Raw genomic sequence first — 23,964 nt, forward strand, 5'->3', positions numbered from 1 at the left:
AAGTACTTGATCTTAACAGGCATTGCGAGCGTAAACCCACTGAGTGTCTTGGTAGAAGCAGCCACACAATTAGTTCTCCATTGAATCATGAGAGCAACCAAAATGTGTGCAAATCAGGGCTTAATCTAGAAGTTGAAAAGAGTAAAAGTATATATATATATATATATATATATATACCTAGATGAATCCAGAAACATGACCAAATTCACCTTTTACGAACGTGCATGTTATATACTCATGGTAGTCAACCCACAAGACTATATAACTATCAACTCCATTATGCATCGTATGAACTAGATACTACGACATCCCCACTAACGTCATCAGTGCCCAATAGTGGGTGTAGAACTCTGTATCAAGATATGCTCTCACACACGCACTCCACACACACACACACACACACACACACACACACATAAGAGTATATATTCACACAAAGCTCTTCGTACTGAGTTTCTATCAAACCTCCGGAGATGCAGGGCAGACTCAGCCATAATGAAGCCTAGCACTAAGGGAAGTATATTTTGCCCAGTAGAATTCTAAAGTAATCCTTTCTAAATGAAGTACTTTTATGACACAGCAAGACCTCACAAGCCACTCTTTTAGAGTCACCATCTTATCATACAGAAATGATAGCAAAGTCACCATCTTAACAGACCTGTTGCTTACTCCCATACAAGCACAATCTTGAGATACAGAAATCGAAGCCCACTCTTCTAGAGTCTGGGTAAACCCACTGAGTGTCTTGGTAGAAGCAGCCACACAATTAGTTCTCCATTGAATCATGAGAGCAACCAAAATGTGTGCGAATCAGGGCTTAATCTAGAAGTTGAAAAGAGTAAAAGTATATTTTGCCCAGTAGAATTCTAAAGTAATCCTTTCTAAATGCCTCTCTAGAGGACATGAAGTACTTTTATGACACAGCAAGACCTCACAAGCCACTCTTATAGAGTCACCATCTTATCATACAGAAATGATAGCAAAGTCACCATCTTAACACACCTATCGCTTACTCCCATACAACCACAATCTTGAGATACAGAACTCAAAGCCCACTCTTCTAGAGTCTGGGTTCTCATAATTTTAATGACTTCTGAGCTTTGAGATATTATCCTTCACTTGTTGCAATGGACCATCATGAGATTGCTTCACATATTTATTCAATCACCATCTTCAGCTGAGAAATCTGGCTCCGACGGCTTCTGTAGTTTCAAGCTTGACAGGCTTTCCTCGGCTGCATGAAGGCGTCGCAATCGGTGGACTCCACGCATTGCGTTAACTGCAAATCGAGATGCAAAGAGGGCTGTTCCGAGACTCGCATTAACCAGAGCACTATTCTCCTGCATTGCAGTCTGCAGGTTGTACTCCTCTTCTTTCCTACGAAGCTCCGCAAGCTTCCGTCTCTTGAATCTACGCCAGGCAGCCTGGATAGAACACGCCGCCCATGTCTGCCACTGCTGTGAGTAGTGCCGGAACGTGTGTTGCACCTGCTTACTGTGCAGGCGCCTGAATTGGGTGGCCACAAACTGGAGATCTTCTGCTTTAAGTGCAAATGCCTCCACCTCACTTTCGGCAGTGACTGATCTAGTAGAAGAGGGGAAATTTCCACTAGACTTTGGGTCCAAGGCCCAGGTTAGAAGCTCTTCACCACAAAAATGCCCAGGTTTAAGCTTACCCACATTGAAAAATCCAGTTCTGCCTCCATTTGTTGTCTCACTTTTTAGGTGCCCTCGGATGATGAAGAGCATCTCATTGACCGGGTCTCCTTCTTGCACTACATCGGTCCCAGGTGTGAAAAGGGTAGGCTGAAGGCGTTCACAGATGGCATCTAGAAGTTGTTCATCCATGCTTGCAAACAAAGGAACCTGCAAGGTAACCATTTGTAAAAAAAGCGCCACATTTCTAGAAACAGGTAACAATGTGCCTGTGCATGTGCCTGTGCCTGTGCCTGTGCCTGTGCCTGTGCCTGCGCCTGCATGTCAAAATGGGATAGTTACCCCTTTGACAAGATCTAAACAGAGCTGTCGCTTGATGTCTCGCCTCAGATCCTTTGGTAAGACATGAACCAGCTCTTCCTCATTGACCCCCCTTGTTTCTAACCACTTGTACTGTTCATAGCTCCGGATACGTTCGCGTAGTTCTGGGTATATCTGGCGGTGCTGCATCCACTGATCCATGTCACGTCGTTTAAGCCTCATCTCCTCCAATCTCACTGTTATGGATTGTAAATAAGTCTGTGAAATACGTATACAACAAAGAATAAAGGTTTTTGGCTCAAAAGGCAATGTGCATAAGGATCTCTCAACCAGCTTAACTTGCAAAATACAAATATATATCAGTTCAATGGACCCTCCATGGAGGGACTGGCTAGCTCACCACCCAGCCATAGCTCCCCTAAGCACCACCCCCAAGCGTAAGGCTAGACCAACACCATGCCTAACTCCTGAACCAAGCCCTCGTAACCCATACCACAAGAACCCACCAAAAATACTTACCTGCATGTTACCGAGTAGCCGAGCAAATAAGGTAAGCCCGACAATAACAATAATGATTGAAAAAATAACTTCACCCTCATATGCACTAGTCTGCAAACCCTGTCCCAACGTGCTGCAAAGAAGCCACAAGAGTAAGTCAGCACGCGTGCATGTGTGTGTGTGTGTGTGTGTGTGTAGATTTTTACTTGGATTAAAATTCATATATTTATATCTGTATTTATATTTATATTCATATTCATATGAGATTTGCACATCACAAAGTTTTTTACTAACAAAAAAAAACTCACCTTAAATTGCGCAAGCCAAACCATAAACAGTAAAAATATTTGTCAACAAACTTGTTTGAGCTCAAAATGCCATTGGTAAGAGTATTAGCATAGATTCCAAAGTCGAAAAAATTCGTATCAACATTAGGATTGCATTGCGTTTGAATCTCTGTATTGTTCCATGGAACCATATCATCACGCTTCGTGCTACAGTCCAGATATCTTACGTCACAACCACCATTTTTGCATGCTTGACGCCAGCATGTATCTTCCCGCTCGACTGCAAGCAGGTAGTAACAAGCACCAAAGAACTGAACAAAAAAGAAACCAAAATTCAGAGACAGCTTAAGTATGTGTTTGCGTCGAGTAAGAAACATATATACACAATCACACTGGCACATACATATATGTATCCATCACATGAGAACACCTACATGGCTAATCAGCATATAAAGTAGTAAGTTGTAAGCCGCTCCACCCCATGCTGTCTCCGTGACCATTTTAGAGGATTTTCCCAGTTGTTGAGTCAAGGGATAGATTCTTGGTATCAACTGAATTAGAATGATGAAACGCAAAGCATTCTTTGTATTATCCGCTGTTGTTCCTTGTAATGCAGGAATCACCAGCCATATAACAATCTGCAAAGATGTTACAAGATGAGAGGATCCAAATATCAGAGAAACCATGATTCTAAAAGAAGTGACAGGAAATCCAACATGTAGCAGAGCTTCCTTTTGCTGCTACCCACCCTTGTTTCACATCACAATAAGACAACTAGAAAAGGATTTCCTTGCTTGGACGATGGCACAAGTTATTTTGACATGTCTCTCAACTAAATCTGTGCCTATCAATAAGGAAGATTATTCTATTGATTAAGGTTGATTTGTTGTTTCTCTCAATTGCACTCACTTGACACTGCCAATTTGGAAAGACAAATCATGGAAACGTTTGGAGAAAACACGTATGAAATACCATCTAGACAGTCGAGAGATGGGATTCTTTAAAGCAAAATGTAACAATGCCAGTAACCGAGGTGCTGGAAAGCCTGAACATGGCAGCATAGATAAACACATCACCACTTAGCGTATTAAGTGTGAAAACGCATCTCCGAAATGACTAGGTTCTTGAGTGACAGCAATGATGCCTAGGGACTTAGTGGTGTGTAGCACAGGAGGACGAACTTGACACAAGGTGCGCATGAGTATGGTGTGGCTTGTTATGCCCACATGGAGATTAAAACAGGATTAGCAATTGATTAACAAGACGGGATTAGGGATTAGTCACAAGATAATACTAATGGCACGAGATTAGATGGAAAGATTAGGGACTAGATAGGCATACTTTGCATTATAATAATGGTCATGTTTATATGAGAGACCCCCTTATACAAGGTGTGTGCATATGCTTCCACCACACATCCCACATATCAAGGCATGATGCCAAGTGTCCCTAAGAGGTGTCACCTTTACACATCATTGCTTACATAAGATCCTTCTAAGGGGCTGTTCCCTACACATAAATGAACCTACACACTAGCGGTTGTTCACACACACTAGAACCGCTTTATTCAACGCCCAGAATACTAAGTTATTAAGTGCTAGCGTACACAACCTTCAACATTAATATTTAACATTCTCCCCCATAGTGATAATGTGGCTAGAAAGTGTTGCATGCACCGAAGTCGATCGTGGTAACACGCAACAAAGCCTTCTTTAAACCTTTACTTTGATGAGATCTTTAGCATCCATTCATTGAGTAGAGAGAGAAGAGAATGTAGACGACACATTATTGGGTCCCAAATACCCATTGAAGGGCCCCCCCTTGGAAGTAGAAGTATTTGCTTATATTACTTCTTTGGAGAAATTCTGTACAATGCTTGAGAACAAGAGGTAAGATTGCCCAACGCAAGGACGAGGAAGACCGTGTATCAACTAAGAATCCACCAATCCAAGGGCACTATAGAAGACTCTTCTGGCCAATAATGCAAGTCCAAGAAAGCTGTAGGACTGCACAAATGCTGGCCGAATGCTGAAGAGGGGCGTCAAGGTTGCCTAGAGAGGATGAGGGCGTCAAGGTTGCCTAGAAAGGATGAGGGCTGAATTCTGATTTGATTGCTCTAAACTGTCCGAATCCGGGTTCTCGAAAAAGATGCACGAGCGTGGTAAATGGCAGAAATTTCCAACAGTGGCACAAAACGGCGCCGAAGAGGCATGAAATTCAAATCATGCAGATGATCAATCGATCGATTTAGCCTGAGAACTAGGTGCTTGCTTTTATAGGGCATTAGGCTGCTGGTCGGCTAAGGCTACTGCAGTCGGCCAGTGTTTTAGACAAGAAAATCATGGAAAAAGCCCATATATGCTTGGTCCACCAGTGCTTGCCTGCTTTGGACAAATAAATGCAAGGTCATGTCTATTTAACCTGGTCGGCCAGGCCTGCTACCCATATGTTTTCCCTTTAGCTGCTGTCCGCTTGTCATTCATACCCACTAGGGGCTGCTGACTATACTTTACAGCTAGGATGGGCTGTTGTATGGGTTGCCCAAGAGTGCTCATGAGGCATGGCCTGCCCATGGCATATCGTAGGGCTGCAAGTACTCATGCCCATGTATGCCTACATGCTAATGATGCTTCTACATGCAGACCTAAGCTATGCCTGATTGCTACATGCACTTATCTCATGGGGTTCTCCAAGTCGGTTAAGAGGACTGCCTCCAAACTAACCTCTATGGCTCTGAGACTGATCTACATAGCTCGTGCCTGATTATCCTTGGACTGAGGACCCACAATGGGGTCACCATGTACGACAAATGTTCCTACAAAAGGTACTACTACTGTACAAATGCTGCACTGATGATGATGCCAGTGTGTCTCTGTGTACCCCAGTGCAAGGTGCACGTGACATTCCCTCCTGCTTAGCTTGGCGGTAGCTTCAAGTACTCCACCGATAACTAGGGGTACTCCTGAAAGAACTCTTTGTCCAACCATACCGCTTCATGGGTTCCTCAGTCCTTGAACTTCGTATAGAATTGTCTGTTTCTTCCACTGGAACCATGCTTCCATTTGTGGAGGAGAAGAAGTTTTGGCCCTATGACTTCTGCCTTGTCAATCATATCTGGTTGTTGTTCTTCTGATACATCCTGCAATGTTGGACCTACATATTGCTTCAACCAAGAAACATGAAAGACATTGTGCATAGTCCAACTTTCCGGCAGGTTTAATTGCGCGAATATGTTAGTAAGGGCAAGAATAAAGATCCGTGAAAAAGTTTGAGTGAAACCCACTCATTTAAGAATGAATTCTCCCTTAAACCTATTGGAGGTAGGGAATGAAAGCTTGGGACAACGCTTGCCCACTCGATTCAGCCATTGCCTCATGATCCTGAGATTTAACTAATCCCCTTCCTTAAAATTGACATCTCTTCTAGATTTGTTGGCTTGCTCGATGCAAGCTTCCTGAGCTTTGGCAAGGTGTTCCTTAACTGACTCAATGATTTTCGAAAATGTTTCGGTACTCTTGTTGGCCTCTAGGGATGGTGATATATGTCTCGTCAAAAGAGATGTGAATCGGCGAGGAAATGCTGCCTCATATGACGTCTGGTCAATACTAGATGAGTGAGTATTGTTCAAGATTGCATATACCAATGGAAGATACAATTCCCATTTGCATTGCTGCTCATGGGAGTATGATTTGAGAACATCAAAGGCCAATTGATTATATATCTCTGTTTGGCCATGGGAATGCACTAGAGCTACAACTTAGTCCCTAAGTTGTCAAATAATGCTCTCCAAAAATGGGATGTGAACTTCGAATCTGTTTGATGTGATTGTCCATGGCAAACAACCAATGGGGTAACCAAAACCGAATGAACAAGCAAGCTATGTCCTTGACTGCGGATGTTTGCTTACATGGAATACGCATGCAGAACTTACTGAATCTATCCACAATATCATGCACTGTGTGTTTCTAGATCCAGATGATGCGAGAAGAGAGCCTACGAAGTCCATACTAATGTCAATCCTGGAATGCTTCTAAAGCCTTGCTCGTAACGGACACTTTCTGACGGCGAGTCTTCACACCCTTGAGCAAGTCTATGATAAAGTGCTGCAAGGTGAGAAAACTTGTCCGTAAGTGTGTCGTAGGCCAAACAAAGACCCACAAATGAGCGGGTTTCCTAGACTGTCTTGGGAATATCCCAATTGAGTATGGCCTCTACCTTTTCAGGGTTGAGGCTAATAGCTAGTGATGTATCCCAGGTAATGTATTTCCAGTACTCCAAACTCACTTTTCTTGGCATTGATAACAACTCATTGTCCTACAAGAGTTGTAAAATTTTTGCCACATCTCACTCATGCTACTCTGCAATCCTTGAGAAGATAAGGATATTATCTAAAAAGATGAAGATGCATTTGCCAATGAGATCCCAAAAAACCCGAGACATCATCTTGTTGAACGACGCTGGTGTATTGGTGAGTCCAAAAGGCATCACCACAACCTCATAGTGGCCTCGCGCGGTCCTGAGGCGGTTTTTGGAATGTCGACCTCAAAGATCCGAATCTGATAGTAGCCACTCTTAAGAGCTATCTGGAGGCTTTGAACTAGGAACCAACTCTATGCGATGGTCCTCAGGTCTACTGGGTGTGGGAGATTGGGTGGGAGGTCGCCTTGTAACATAATGCCGTGGTATTGAGAAAAGAGACCAATCATCCTCTCCTCCAATGCGGGTGTTATCTTAACAACATTAGACTGAGAGCCGACATAAATCACCACACTTTGCTCCTTTCTTATGGCTCGTTGGGTTTGAATGTAGGAAATGAGTGGTATGTCACAAATGCACCTATTCCCGAGAATCATGATGGGCTCAAGAAAACCTTCAACAATAGTGAAAGTGTCCTGCCTCCAATCAGGATTGGGTGCATACTGTCTAAACCATTGGATTCCAAGGATCATGTTACGACTCACACCCTAAAAGAGGGGAGACAATGAAATCCCTTTGGAATGTTGCCTTCTAAACTTGGAATTCAAAATGTTGCTCTTTCTGAGTGATATGTGTACATAGACCAGGTGTAAACCCCTACACACCTAAATGATAAGGAACCAAGGTACAACTCATTTTGTTTGCCAACTGCGGAGAGATGGCATCCTCAGAGTTGCCCATTTCAAAGAGGACAATGAACAGTTGTCCCTTTGCATTGCCATAGGCACGGATGAGAACCTTCTTCTGTCCCTCAGCCTCACCCTCCTGCATATCATCAAATACCATTGGTGGCACCAGATTCAAAGTTGGCTTGCAATGCCATAGGCATGGATGAGAGCCTTCTTCTGTCCCTCAGCCTCACCCGCTTGCGTATCATCAAATATCATTGGTGGCACCAGATTCAAAGCTAGCAATAGCTCAACAACATTAGAGGAGGCTGAATTGTGGAGATGTGGATGTGGATGTTATGGTCACTACTTTGGAAATGGGTGCCTTGGCAAACTTTTCGGCCTGCCACTTAGTGCAATCCTTCTTCTCGTGTCTTACAGTGTGGCAGAAGAAACAACAGTTCTCTACCTTGTACCGTGTTTATTCATCCGGCTCGAGGATGCCCCCCTTAGATTTTTCCTCAGATGTTTTCTTGGGCGTGGAATCTTTCTTGTTGCCTGTTTGACCCTGAGAATTTTTATTTTGGACCTTCTGGTCTTTGTTGTTCTAAGCCCCCTTACCTTGGTTGAATTACTACTAGGTAGATGCCTGCGGCTAGGGCTTAGGACTAGATTGTACTTGCTTGTCGTTCAGCATCTTGATTCTAAGCAAGGGTCAGAGTCTGTGCATCAGTCTAAGGTTCAAAGTTTTAGACTGGGTACCTAATGTTTGTGTCTAAACCTCTAATGAACTGTTTCAACTTGTCTTCTTCCGATAGACCCAACTCTTGGGCCATGATAATGACCTTGTTGAAAAGGTCAAAACAGGGGAACCACTCTGAGTGAGTTTGTAAAACTTGTCCCTCAAGATTGGTCATATACTGCGGTGGAAGAAAACGGGCCTTGAGTCAGCCACAAAAGTAGCCCAATCAAACAAATATTGGCATGTTAAGGGGTTTGCGTGAAGGTGAGACCAATGCTACCACCAAGTAACAACTTCCCAAGTGAGTTGAGGTGTTGCCACTTGGACTGTCTTGTGGATCTATGATTTTAGCTAATGAAAAATGTGCTTCAAACTGATGAATAAAGTGAGTAACAGCAACATGATCACACTTCCCATCATACTTACTAAAGTTTGGTGAAGTCTAGATGACGGTGGTGGTTGGGGTGGTAGAGGACGACAGATTTGGAGCCATCATGGGGAGGGATGCTAGAATATGTGCCATCGTCCTGCTAATGCTAGAGTTGCATAGCCTCCTAGTTGAGCTTTTGTTGGTACTCTCCATCAGCTTCTTCCCAACAGCACTAGTCTTCTTTATACTTGCATGTGGCTTCCTTATCGCTTCGTTCCTCCACACATCTCGTTTCTTCTTTCTTTCTTTCTTCTTGGTCTTTTCTTCTTGCTTCTTCACGTCTTTCTTTGTCTTTTCTTCTTTGTTCCTCTAGACCGAAAAACATTCTTGCCAGATCTGAGAGACCTTCTCTTTGGGCTTTTATTTTTCTATTGCAAGCTGCATCTTCAATGAATTGATTTTCTCCATCATTATCTTGAGGAGCTTCTATGCTTGGCGGAAGCCTATTTTCTTTGGGTGTGTTCCTTTGGAGGCTTTGTACCTCCACAACTTCCTACTGGCTTTCTTCTTGATAAGATGTCTCTCCCGACATGGTGGAGGCCTGGGTGGTTTTTCCTGACCACAGTATTACCATCCACCACATGTTCTCACTTCTTTAGGTAGCTAAGTTGGGTCACCAACCTAATGCTCTGACACCAATGTCATAAAGTCTTTTTTTAACCTTTACTTTGGTGAGATCTTTAGCATCCATTCATTGAGTAGAGAGAGAGAAAAGAATGTAGACACAGTATTGGGTTCCAAATACCCACTGAAGGGGCCCCCTTGCAAGCAGAAGTATTTGTTTATTACTTCGTTGGAGAACTTCTGTACAATGCTTGAGAACAAGAGTTATGACTGTCCAACGCAAGGACAAGGAGGAACGTGCATCAAGACTGAGAATCCACCAATCCAAGGGCATGTAGAAGACTCTTCTGGGCCACTTACGCAAGTCTAGGATAGCTGTAGGACTTTACATATGCTGGCTGAATGCTGAAGAGGAGCTTCAAGGTTGCCTGGAGAGGATGAGGGCTGAATTCTGATTTGATTGCTTGATGATCGATCGATTGATTCAGGCCTAGAACTAGGCCCTTGCTTTTATAGGGCATTGGGCTGCTGGTCGGCTGAGGCTACTGCAGTCGGCCAATATTTTGGACAAGAAAATCGTGGAAACGGCCCAAATATACTGGTCAGCCTATTTTGGACAAATAAATCCAAGCTCATGTCTATTTAACTTGGTCGGCTAGGCCTGCTACCCATATGTTTTCCCTTCCACTGTTATTGGCCTGTCCTTCATACCCACTAGGGGCTGCCGACTATGCTTTAAAGCCTGAATGGGTTGTTGTATGGGCTGCCCATGGCATAATGTAGGGCTGCAAGTACACACTTGTACTCATGCCCATGTATGGCTGACTGCTACATGCACTTATCTGATGGGGTTCTCCAAGTGGGTTAAGAGAACTGACACCAAACTGACCTCTATGGCTCTGAGACTAACCTACGTAGCTCATGCATGATTGTCCCTGGACTGAGGGCTCACAATGGGGTCACGGTATACGAAAAATGTTCCTAAAAAGGGTACTACTACTGTACAAATGTACCGCTGGAGATTAAAAAAGGATTAGCACTATGAGCTTACACACTAGCGGTTGTTCACACACACTAGAACCGCATTTAAAGCCTAGAATACTAAGTTATTAAGTGCCAGTTTACACAACCACCTAGCACGTGTTTATTTCCACATTAATCATTAATATTTAACATGGCTAGTCATGGTTCACACTAGACGCCGAGAAGCCAAATGGTGTATATGAGGGGTGGTTCATCTTCTCCAAGCCATGCTAGAGTTTCCTGCTTTTTAGTGCTAGAGCTTTCTGAGTCTCTAAGAATCTCTTAAGAGACTCTATAGTTTTCCAAGAGCTATTGTCTTCATACAATTCTTCCACTTGATAAGCATCTCTAGAACACTCCTGCTCCTGAGTGCGCTCTCACTCAATTTTGTCTCATTTGGAAAATGAGTTAAATCTTCCAACTGAACGAGTTCATCATCCGAAATCAAACTGTCTCCAGGCCCCAAAATCTTTTTCAGTCTACCAACATGAATGACACGATGAATCCTCACCCTTGGTAGCAAATCCACTTTGTAGGCCACCTCATTAATTACTTCAATAATTTTTAAAGGCCCCATAAACCTTGGAGATAGTTTATAAAATGTTCATCTATTAGGCCTCAAATAGGACATGCCCACAATTCCCAAGCATATCCCCAGCCCCGCACTCCCAGCCGCACGCTCAATCCACACCAGAAAACAAGTGCACACGTGCAAGTCATCTCAGGAAACGTGCTTCATGCTGATTCACTGTCCCTGGACAATCTCCTACCTTTGAAGCTTGTGCTCCAGTAATCTGAACTCAAGTACAGGTGGAAACCCTAGCATGCCTCTCCATGGGTGTTGACCGACCAAGGCACTTCCTCCTAGAAAGAAAGAAAGAAAGAAAGTTATATTAAACGTCTCCTAAAGACCAAATGGATCTATGAGACCAAAGTGATACAATGCTATCCATGGTATGTCTCATCATGGAAAAGAAAAAGAAAAGAGTACAAACAACATAGCTCTCTGAAAGTAGACGCTGATACAATGATCATCATGGGGAAGTACAAAGTACATGGGGTATAAGCGCTAGTACAAGGGACTCTCATCATGGAGTACATGAGAATATGAAGCATGTGAGGCACATCATCCTCCAGTAGAGGGTACACCTCTCTCAAGTATGTCGAGCATGGGGTTACTGAGCCTACGTATTGTGGTGAGGTTTGAGCTCCTCAATAGAGAAAGGGCTCTTCAGAGAGGCACACACAGAGCGATTGAGGAACCACCAACTGGGTATGCTGCCACATCCACTGTTGGGAACAATCCCCAACCCAACCCCCTGATCGTGAGGAGCCATTGCACCGATTCCCATCCTGTACAAAGAGCCATTGCAATTTTCTCCATACCTGGCATCGATACAAAGAGTCAATCATCTGCAGGAGCAAACCGCTGCGCAATGAGATGCAGGATGGCCCTTACCGAATGGTCATAAATTGGGGAACCAAGCCAAAACCTGGTAGAATCTTGTTCTGCTAGAGGAAAATGTTGTGGGGTCTGCTAGAGACGCCATTTTCTTTGAGAACCTTTACCTAAGGTTTGGAAGGCAAGTCTGTCCATGGTGGGCGGACCTTCAAGCGATCATCAGTTAGGTCCACTGTGGTGACGCTCGGCCTTGGGTCTTTGACAAGGTGTCAAAGGAGATGCAATACCTGTAGAAACACTTCTCCATGACTACAAACAGATGAAGAAACGCCCCTCTGGAAAAGCTTTAAGGCTCAAGTGGCAGTCTGTCCGTGGACAAAGTTGCTCATTGTGAGCCTGCAATCAATCATCAGGTAGGTTCACTGGATTGAAATCAGTCTTGGAACATCGACGAAGTGTCGAATGAGAGGCACAATGCCTGTAGAAATGCTTCTCCACCATTGGATCCTTTGGGAAAAGGTGAAGAAATGCCCCTCTGGAAAGGCTCTGGGGCTCTGTTCACCTAAAGGCAGGAAAAGAAGGAGAAAGGAGGGGGTGTTGTGCAGTTACATACATCAAAGTTCATGTTGTATATCATTTTCCACCATGCTCTGATCAATGTACCTTACCAAAGGCATCAGAAAAACAAACCCATCAACAACTCAAGGATTTAAATGCTTCATTATGAAGGTTTTGACTTAGTCTTCAACAAGGCACATTCCCCCCAAAAATCCCTATTTCCATATGCCTTTGGTTCACCTCAAAAACGTTTTGGCAGCTGGTTCTAAAAAGTTACATGCATTGAGCCAATAAAAGGGTTTATCAAATTTGCAAGACTTTTCAATATATCACAAAGCGTACCTGAGGGAGAGGTAATACAGCAATTAGGTCCAGAATGAAATTCCTTGAAAGGTACCGCTTTGCAATGAGCATCGGATCACTAACAAGCTCCCCTCTACCAAGGACACGGGAGGATGAAACGATATAACCAGTCCTGAACATAACTCCAATGTGGACCAAGTGAAAGATGTCCGTGATAGTCCGCAATATGGTAACAACAATGGCCAAGCGTGTGTCTATTTCCAAGCAGACGTCTCCTTCGTTAACCACCGGTAGGTAAAAGAAGAGAGGATCGATGAAAAGGGCAGCCAAACATGAGCAAAGAAACAAGCTGTTCCACCGATGCCAAGCCTTGTCCCTTGGATCGAAAATTTTGCTTTTCTTTGATTCATAACCTTCTACATGCACCTTTGCAGGTCTAGGGCAGAGAAAATCGCTCAGCCCTCGCAAGCCCTTTAAGCCTCTCTCAGGCTCTTTCTTTGTGTTTCCTGGCCCATTGCTTTCAACTTCAAATGTAGACACGTTATACATGCCAGTGCCGAATGGTGTGTTGTTCTGAAATCTGCCCAAACCACCAGAAATTCATTTTAGTAGAATGACATGATTCACCCACCACCAAAGGTTGCACAGAGAAACCTCAATTAAGTATGGTGAAGACAAATAGAACATTCAATCTAGGGTCTATGGGCACCAAAAACCAAGAGCAAGCATCTCCAATCGAAACGATCCAAAGGCAATCACAGACACGATGGGAATAAAGGAGCTAAACATGGAAAAGGCATGGCGTTGTGGGTAACGATACCACAACAGGATAGACCACTCATAGGAAAATTTGAACACCTTGAGGATCGCAACATTGCCTTCACACAAAGATCTGCCATAGCATAGCAAGGGATTTGACACAGCAGTCAGTATAACACCACGTGAGTAGACAAGACACCACCACCACAACCACCTCACCATGCCTTACACATAGAAATAGAAGAGTTTTCCCCCAAGAAGTCTTACTATTGGGAGGCCTCACTGCAACATGCAGGCAAAGTACTAAACAATGTAAGTCTTCGGCTAGTTTAAGGGTGTTAACAGATAAATTCCCGCCCATTTGATGGCCAGGGAATTTGTCTACCCATTTGGGCAGGCATTGGGAATTTCCAATCAAAACAATCACAAAGGCAATCACAAACATGATGGGAATAAAGGAGCTAAACATGGAAAAGGCATGCCGTTGTGCATAACAATACCACAACAGGAAAGACAACTCATAGGAAAATTTAAAAACCTTGAGGATCGCAACATTGCCTTCACACAAAGATCTGCCATAGCATAGCAAGGGATTTGACACAGCAGTCGGTATAACACCACGTGAGTAGAAAGACACCACCACCACCTCACCATGCCTTGCACATAGAAATAGAAGAGGAAGTCTTACCATTGGGAGGCCTCACTGCAACATGCAGGCAAAGTACTAAACAATGTAAGTCTTCGGCTAGTTTAAGGGTGTTAACAGACAAATTCCCGCCCATTTGATGGCCAGGGAATTTGTCTACCCATTTGGGCAGGCATTAGAAAGAGAGCGCCCCCCCCCCCCCCCCCCCCCCCCCCCCCCCCCAAAATGATGTTCCCATGGGCGGGTGTTATGTCACTGGACATGAGCTTGCAACAAGCACAAGAAAGCCAGATGATGATAAAGGCTTTGTTTTTTTAAAGTAAAAACCTCTATCGCAGAACTGAAAAACCTTCAAACTTTTCCTTGTTGGCAAACATCTATACATAACAAAAGACAATTATGTTCACTAAACTATCCACAAAGGGTCAACTGTGGTTATCTATACATAAATTGGTACATCTATCTATCCACGAAGATTTACCTGACAAATCTCTTGTTTTGCCCATCCATTTTTGTAAACTTGCTGTTAGGAAACATGATAAAGTCTTCACACTGCCTAAAACCAGGATCTATGTTTGATTTGAAAAGCTCCAAGACCTGGCTTTCTTGAGTCTATGTATTATAGATGTTCGCCCATAAACCAAGACTATATTTGCAGTAAAACCCTCTCGTTTCATCAACTTTCCTGCAACAAACAGCCAACAAAAGTATTCAATGCATGTAAAGATAAAATAGCTTTTATATCCCAATGAAGAAGAATCATGGTGATTAAAACCACCGCCTTACAAACCTGCCTTGACATAGCCAGATCAAATTACCATCTGCTGAGATCAAATAAGGCCTATGAGACCCAATCAATGTGCATACAAGAATAGAGTTACAGATCATGTGCAACAAGAATAAAGCTAGTGATTTACTCCCAATGATACTCTCTCTCTCTCTCTCTCTCTCTCTCTCTCTCTCTCTCTCTTACTAGTGCTTATACTCGATGTACTTCGCTCAGTCTGCGCTGCGTGCGACCGTCCGCCCTTGCTCAGGTCCCCAAGGCAGCAACTCTCTCTCTCTTGCGGATCACACGTACCTCTTACTGTCACTAGCGAGCTCCACACCAGTACCCACACAGCCCACACAGGCATCGCATACAACTTTCTACTTCACCCATGACTTGGCAGACATATATAAGCATCATGTATATGACGGGCTATTCCAGATGGATCCCCTGTCACCTCTAGACACTCACCACCCAGCTGTCATCTCTACTACTACATACGGCCGCCACCCGCAGCTTCCCCCATCATACACACATTGCACACACAGATAGATCGGGGAGCATGCCCCAGAATCAGTGGTATGATGATGAGTGCAGAGAGCTATATAGACACCTCCGTGTCCAGAGAGCACTGGGGACCATTACACGGAGACAGGCGAGCCGACAGATGAGGATCCTCACACGCCGTAAGAGGCGTGCATATGAGGAGGCATAGTACTGGGATATATACCACCTACTCAGAGCAAAGATGCAGCCACTAGCCACTGCATGGCGCAGGATGAGAGAGCCTCACCCTCGTACCCCGATTGAGGATCCACATATGCAAAGAGTCTCTACCATATCCCTCAACAGCCGCCCATACCACAGCCACAGGAATCCCGCCCTACCACCTCTACTTTCTTTACCGCCTCGATGGTAGAGAGCGCTATCCGCCGGTTACAGCATGGGAGATCGGCTGACCACACAGGTATACAGAGTGAGCATCTTATTTATGCAGCTGGCACACTGGGACCCTTTGTTGCTCACCTCTTTAATAGGGCACTAGTGGAGGGCCTACCAGCTGAGTGGACTATGCACACCATCGTGCCTCTCCACAAAGCAGGAGACATGCTAGACCCCAGCAACTATAGGACTATCATGATTGGTCATACATTGGCCAAACTTTATGGCACAGTGCTCGAGGCAGAGTTGAGCTCATATGCAGAGAAGGAGGGACTGCGAGCACCAGGGTAGGCTGGATTCCGACGAGCTTTCTCCACTATTGACCATATATTCACTCTGAGATGTCTGATTGACCAGGCTAGGGCGCGGGAGAAGAGATTATACTGCTGCTTTGTGGATTTCCGCAAAGCATTTGACACGGTGCCACGAGAGAGACTCTTCCAGCGCCTACAGTCATTGGGGATCCCATCAGAGATGGTTTGGGGCATCTATGCTTTATATGAGCAGGTCTTCGGGCGCATACGATGCCCCGGGGGGCTATTTGATGTTATTGCTAGCACCATAGGTGTGAAGCAAGGATGCCCACTCTCTCCTACACTATTTGGGCTATACATCGATGAGGTGGGGGACTTCATTGGTCACGGTGGTGGGGACGGGGTAGACATCTGAGGTACCACAGTCCACATTATGCTACATGCAAATGATATTATTCTGGTCTCTGAGTCGCGGATGGGACTACAGAACCATCTCCATGCACTCGATGACTTCTGCACACAGAGGGGGCTTACAGTGAATCTTGGGAAAACCAAGGCCATGATTTTCCACACCTCAGGGCCAGTTCGACGACAGGCCATGATTTTCCACACCTTCACACTAGCAGGAGGACAGGTAGAGGTGGTAGACTCATATGTGTACCTAGGGATTACATTTACGACTCCGCCAGGAAGATTTACTATGGCACAGGCAGCGAGGGAGACACACACAAGGGTATGCAACTCTGGCCATGCTAGAGAGACAGTGTCACCAGGCACACTTCCAGGAGCCCCGCACGAAGGGGTGGTTGTTTGACACACTAGTCACCCCTGCTTTGATGTATGCTACAGCAATATGGGCACCTGGGCTCCCCACCTCCACATGGTCTCAGATATATAGAGAGGCCTCAGATTCTCATGCTCTCACAGATGATCCGCAACAAACCCTCCGTCCCACATGACATTGTCCGGACGGAGTTTGCTGCACCTCCTATGCTAGTAGAGGCCCTTTTCCAAACGATCTGCTTCATACAGAGGATCAGAGATATGCCATTAGATCGACTCTCACATAGAGCTTTTGAGGCGTCCAGGCAGCTCGCAGAGAGTAGAGATAGGAGATCATGGTATTCACAGATGATACAGTGGCTCACTCAGCATGGTCTTGACATAGATCACCTACCACCTTTCCAGTATGATATACATGCACACCACATCCAGCTCTCACACAGTGAGAGGAACAGAGTCCTTCGATAGGATTTATGGCAGCGATACACTCAAGAGACTTGGATTACACCCAGTCAGCCTCTACCGCCGAAGATGCTATACAACAGAGATCAGTTTATGCGTATCTCAGCGGATGGATTCGTACAGAGACTTGGATACATGGATGTGTACATGCCTCACAGTGCCCGAGTGGTGATTGGCCAGCTCAGAGTGTCATCACACCAGCTTGAGATTGGGGCAGGTAGGGCAACACGGATCCCCAGAGCAGAGAGGATATGCAGACTATGCCAGGAGGAGGTTGAGAGTGAGGAACATTATGTATGCACATGCAGAGCATATAGTGTCATTAGAGAGAGATACAACACCATCTTCAGTGGACATCCCTCACTCCGCCAAATCATGGAGTCCGCAGACCAGCGCAGATTTGGCCAGTTCTTGCTAGAGAGACAGCGCCACAGAGAGACACTGCTACGGACTCATACCACAGGGAGAGGTGGGCGACAGCTCCAGCTCACTGATTTCTTCCAAGGATCTATCCCAGTGCCTATCCTGACACACGAGGGGGTTACACTTCAGTGCGCTGTGGACCTCCGTGCCAGACGGAGACCAAGAGCACCAAGCTACCAGACTCCCAGACTACATCAGAGGGAGATCACAGAGATACGGGCTCGACATCAGCACCATATCAAGAGCGGCTAGCTCACTTACACTCACACCCGGAGATCATGCTCCGAGGTATTTTTGCCTCGCCATCGCCTATGTATCACATATTACACCCCCATTATGGTACTGGTTGGAGCTAGACAAATCTGCATTGCATTCTTGTATACCCTGCGCATATAGGTTGCATACTGAGCCTCTAGTAGTAGTGCTCCATCCATCACACCCCCCCACTAGCTCAGTACTTTCATAGTTTATTTCATGTTCGTTTTGTCCTGTTTTTTTCTAGACATCCAGAAGACATTGACAGCTGTACATTGATTTGTCTCATAGGTCGAGTTCAGCCTCTAGTAGATGTTAATACACCTCTCTCTCTCTCTCTCTCTCTCTCTCTCTCTCTCTCTCTCTCTCTCTGTGTGCAGCTCGCTTCTCTCTCATGGCGCACTGCATATGGCGTGAGCCTCTTCCCTGCCTTCTCTCGCACACCGTGCACTGGCACCCTGCCCGCGCCACCTTGCCCTGTCCTGGCTGCATCCTGTTCTGCCCTGCCTGCTGCCGCTTGCCCTGTCCTGCCTGTCATTGCCTGCCCTTGCTCAAGCCCCCAAGGCAACAACATAATCTTCTCTCTCTCTCTCTCTCTCTTTCTCTCTCTCTCTCTCTCTCTCTCTCTCTCTTCCGCTTGCACCAAGATGAAGAGATCCCGGAAATGGGACACCCTGCAATCATTGACAAGATGGAGAAACTGTTTGCAATCATCTCCTGTCTGTACCATATTACTTAGTAGGGAGTGAGGGCCTCTGTTGTGGGTGTGCCCGCCCAGATAGGAGTTCTCTCCATTTTTCCTCATTGGCCATTTTTTCCCTGTTTTTCTGGTCGTCGGGGGCTGTTTTCTTCTGGCCGACCGATTTGACACTAGCTGACTGATGTTGAACTGGCCGCCTTGTTTCAGGTGCTGGCCGACTGCTATTATGCTGGCCGCCTGGACATATTCCATTCGTGGGCCCATCTGGGGGACTGTCGGGCCAGTTGCTACTGGCCGACTAGCTGCCCCAGGTAGTATATATGCATGCCTTGCCCTCCACACCAATTTTGTACCAGATTTCCTGTGTATATAGTAGAGTTTATACAGCTTCTCTCTCCTGCAGTTCTGTGTTTTCTTTCTCACAGCAGTTTGTCTCATTTCTGCTCCCATTCCGACATGGTATCAGGGCCCCAAGTGGCTTGAAGCTTGGAGAGAGTGAGAGCTTGAGGGTTTGATGTTTTTTTTGGTGCTGATTGGAGAATTTTTGGGCTGTTCGGGACGTGGAGAAGCAAGTAAAAGGCGGCCATCATTGCTCTGGACAGCCACCTTGCAAAAAGCAGTTGCACCCTCTTCTTCATTTTTTCCCCACCGACCCTCCCTCCCTTCACAAGACCTTGTGAACCCCCGAGATGGCTGAGAAGCATGTGAAGATTCCCACCCTCTTGACATTCCCGGTGGACCGACAATTGGACGGGACCAACTATGGCATCGGGAAGGTAATGATGGAGTGTATGTATCCTGGAGTCTTATGATTTAGCTGATTTCATTGTGTTTGAAGTTCCAAGGCCAGAGTTGGAGGAGGAGGAGCTTCACTTTCTAGTAGGAAAGAGCGGGAGGCTCAGGAACAGCTGTGGGATCGTATCAATGCCGATGTGCGTTCTTTCATCTTACTTAATTGCACACCCCAAGTGATCAATCGCATTAAACACATGACGTTGGGCCAAGGGATTTGGCAACACTTGGCTTCTTTGTATAACAAGGTATCACCCATGAAGAGGATTTCCTTGGAACTGTAGATGCGAATGATGAATCCTGCGAAGTCTTCGACGATGCGAGAGCACATCAACAAACTCCAAGCTCTTCAGCATGAGGTTCTTCAGGCTGGGAAGAAGATATCTTCAGAGGATATGGTCATCACTTTGCTATCTCATCTTACCCCTCAATACTCAACTTTCTATTCTTCTTTGATCACCAGTGGGAGGCTCAGCACCATCACATGGGAGGAGTTTGTGCCGATGGTTCTGGATCAGGAACAGCGGTTTACGAACCCTCCACAAAGCGGAGGTTCTAAGGCCTTGACTTGCCAATGCTCGAAGGGCCACAAGATGAACAACAAGGGCAAAGGAAAGTCTTCACCGACGAAGTCTTCTTAGAAGAAGCCCGACTCAGAGCGTGATGCTTTGAAGGCCGAGCGGACCTGTAACCATTGTGGCTAGAAGGGTCACTATTGGAGGGAGCGTCCTTAGCAGAGCACCGAGAAAGGTGTCGATTCCTTAGCTGCAGCTATAAAGACTCCAGCTTTTGTGCACTTGGAGATTATTGACACCAGAGCTTCATCTTCTTCGAGCAAGGAGGCAATTGGTCTCACCGCTAGGGATACAATGGTGCCTCTAGGCACATGACTCCTTCCCAAGAGTTATTATAGTGAGACAGGTCACATCTTTATTGGTGACAAATCCACTATCCCGATTCATAGTGAGGGCACGTTGGAGATTGTTCCCGAATGCAGAGGGGGGGAACATTCCTCCCGGGTTCTTTATGTCCCATCCCTTGGTTTTTATCTTTTGTCAATGCATGAGGTTTGCAAGACTGGCATGCGGTTGGAGTTTGATGAGCATTTTGTTGCTCTCCAGGTGTCACATGCACTCTGCACTGTAGTGCATGGTGACAAGATGCCTCATCATCATCAGTGCAACATTGTACAGTATTAGTATCCTTTAGGATGATAAATGTTGTACGTCGTGACCCCATTGTAATCCTTAGTCCAGGATATGTCAGGCACGAGCTACGTAGGTCATTCCTCAGCCTTAGACAGTCAGTCAGTCACTCGAAGTCCCTTAACCCACTTGGAGAGAATCATTCATGCATATAGAAGTCATAGAAGCCTCAGGGTTTGCATCAGCTCATGGTTGCATTTTGCATATCATCCATCCCATAGGCACATAAGACCACATAGACCATGGAAGAAGCATCAGAATATTATTCAGCATTATTCCAGTATTTTCCCCATATTTTATAGCATTTAACTAGCATTTTTACCATATTAATCCATTTATACAAGACAAGATGCAGTCGGCCAGCTCTGTACCCAGCCGACCAGCATCAAAAGAACATATAAATAGCTCATCATTTGCACCATTCATTCATATCATCATTCCTTGGAGTCGAGCGTTTCCCTTCAGCACAAGGAGCATCAACGCATGAAGCATACAGCCCTACATCAACAAAACGCAGCATTCACAGCATTCAGCCAGTAGGAGCATATCAGTACCTTGCATTTTCAGCATACATACAGTTTTCAGCATACACACATATCATCGTTTTGCTACAGCCCTATGGGTGAAGGTAAAACTGTTGGGTGTTGGACTCACACACTCACACACACAAACCTGCACATTAGGGTTAGGTGCAGGATGGAGAAGCTCACACAGAAATGAGAGAGAGAGAGAGAGAGAGAGCCAAAAGTGTGGTATCCACAAAATGCAAGTCAACCCTTGCATGTGTGCCACATCCATATAATATGGAAGTACAAAATATTATATGTTAGAGTGTCCTTTCACACTTGATGTCCAAGGGGAAAAACCACATGGACAAAAGTGCCCTTGGTTAAGCCATGTTCACACATAGCGCTACCATAAGTGAGCATATGCCTACAAATCCCCCCTGTAGTGGAAGTGTGAACCTGTACAAGGTAGCAGATCACTCTCTGTATGAGAGTAAGCCCAAAGCTTTGCAGAAAGCTTCAAACTTTTCTCGAGGTACAGCCTTTGTGAATAGATCTGCAACATTATCCTGTGTAGGGCAATAAGATAAACTGATCTCCCTTGCATGTAGCCTCTCTTTGACATAGTGATAATGAATCTCTATGTGCTTGGTACGTGCATGAAATACTGGATTTCGTGCCACGGCCATAGCACTCTGGCTATCATTGAGAATGGTGGTGGGTGTCTGCTGACACTCACGAAGATCAGCCAATAGTCTCCTCAACCATACACAATCTACTGTAGCTGTGAAGACTGAACAATCTACTGTAGCTGTGAAGACTGCTCTGTACTCAGCTTCACAAGTAGATGTGGCAACAGTGAGTTGCTTTTTACTCAACCAAGATATGCATGAACTGCCAAGAAAAAAACAATTCCCACTGGTGGATTGCCTGGTATCATAATCACCAACCCAATCTGAATCACTATATGCATAAAGCTGCAAGCTGCCCCCCCTGGGATAGAACAAACCAAGATCCAGGGTACCCTTAAGATAACGAAAAATACGTTTGACTGCTTGCCAATGCTTTGTGCTTGGGCTGTGCATGAATTTGCTCAACAAAGACACCCCAAAAGATATGTCTGGCCTCGTGTTACACAAGTAAATGAGGCATCCCACTGCCTGGCTGTAAATGCCGGCCTCAAAAGGCTCTCCAATATCATGCATGTTCTACCGCAGTAGAAATGGGCTTACATTCATCCATGTGAAACCTTTTTAGCAAACTTTTTATGTACTTAGTTTGCGGCATAACAATGCCATTATCTGTATGCATAAACTGTATGCCGAGATAGTAGTGTAAAGGCCCCAAATCTGACATATCAAATTCAGCTTTCAAATATGCTTTGAAATCTGAAATTTGTGCTTTGCTAGTACCTGTAATGAGCATGTCATCTACATACAAGATGACTATGAGAATATCGGCATCGGTTTTCTTCACATAAAATGTGCTTTCAGCTGGACTATTCTCATAACCTTGGCTGGTTAGATGAGCATGTATCTTATCATACCAAGCTCTTGGAGCTTGCTTTAACCCATACAATGCTTTGTGTAACCTGCATACTTTATGTTCCTCACCAAGAACTACAAAACCAATGGGCTGATTTACATATACTTCCTCCTGTAAATCCCCATTTAAGATGCAGTTTTGATGTCCAATTGATGCACTTTCCATCCTTTATGTGCAGCCAATGCAATCACTGATCTTATTGTTGTCATTCTCGAAGTAGGAGCAAAAGTCTCTTCATAATCTATTCCCTTTTTTTGGGAGTAGCCTTTAGCCACAAGTCTTGCTTTGTACCTGTCAATAGTACCATCAAACTTTCTTTTGACTTTGTACACCCACCTTGTTCCAATTACATGCTTGCCTTTAGGCAATTCCACAAGATTCCATGTATTATTCTTCATGATAGAAGAAATTTCAGCTTGCATAGCTTGCAACCAATGCTCATTCTCATGTGCTTCTTCATAAGAAGAAGGCTCTTCTGAATCAAAGAGACCACCCATTGCGAATGCAGACTCCCCACGATGTACATTCAAAGCATGGCTGGAACTAGCCCTTGTTCTACCTGTGAGAGGAGCTGCAAGTTTGCTTTCTTGCAAAGTTTTCAGCAACCATCTTGGCACTGACTTGGCTGTTTCTATGGCTGCTTGCTCTTCCCTGACAAGATCTTCCACTTCTTCCATAGAAGGGGGCTGAATGGCTGGCTGGTCCACATGTTCTACATGTGGATTTTCTTGTGTTGGGGCTGGCTGATCTGAATCCCTCCTAATTGCAATGGGTAAAAGTCCATCAAACATGTCCTGTATGCCTGTATCATTGCTTTTATACAAGCTGTACATGGGCTGTTCTGAATTTTCAACAAATACCACATCTCTACTGACAAAAATCCTTCGTGTAGTTGGATTATAAAGACGCTATCCTTTGCTCTCATTGCTGTAGCCCACAAAAATGCATTTAATTGCTTTGTCATCTAGCTTTGTTCGGAGTTGTTCTGGCACATGTGCATATGCCAAACACCCAAATGTACGCATATAATCCAGTGTTGGCTTTCCGCTATACCAA

General features: G+C 45.0%; 1 protein-coding gene across 1 annotated transcript in view; it reads right to left on the reverse strand.

The window, feature by feature from the left end:
- Positions 1-584: 584 nt before the first annotated feature.
- The window catches only part of LOC147603172 (protein CNGC15b-like), a 78,536-nt gene continuing 55,156 nt past the window's right edge, over positions 585-23,964 (reverse strand). Inside the window, exons 2-8 of the mRNA XM_086797365.1 lie at positions 14,754-14,957; positions 12,907-13,447; positions 3,196-3,399; positions 2,783-3,072; positions 2,496-2,607; positions 1,998-2,234; positions 585-1,865 (exon numbers count right to left, since the gene is read on the reverse strand). Coding sequence (XP_086653491.1) covers positions 1,161-1,865; positions 1,998-2,234; positions 2,496-2,607; positions 2,783-3,072; positions 3,196-3,399; positions 12,907-13,447; positions 14,754-14,809 — 2,145 coding nt within the window. The 5' untranslated portion in view covers positions 14,810-14,957 and the 3' untranslated portion in view covers positions 585-1,160. The remainder of the gene's footprint in view (positions 1,866-1,997; positions 2,235-2,495; positions 2,608-2,782; positions 3,073-3,195; positions 3,400-12,906; positions 13,448-14,753; positions 14,958-23,964) is intronic.

The sequence above is a fragment of the Cibotium barometz genome, chromosome 65 (genome assembly GCF_041138505.1).
Source record: "Cibotium barometz isolate CiBa-2024 chromosome 65, ASM4113850v1, whole genome shotgun sequence".
Taxonomy (NCBI): Eukaryota; Viridiplantae; Streptophyta; class Polypodiopsida; order Cyatheales; family Cibotiaceae; genus Cibotium; species Cibotium barometz.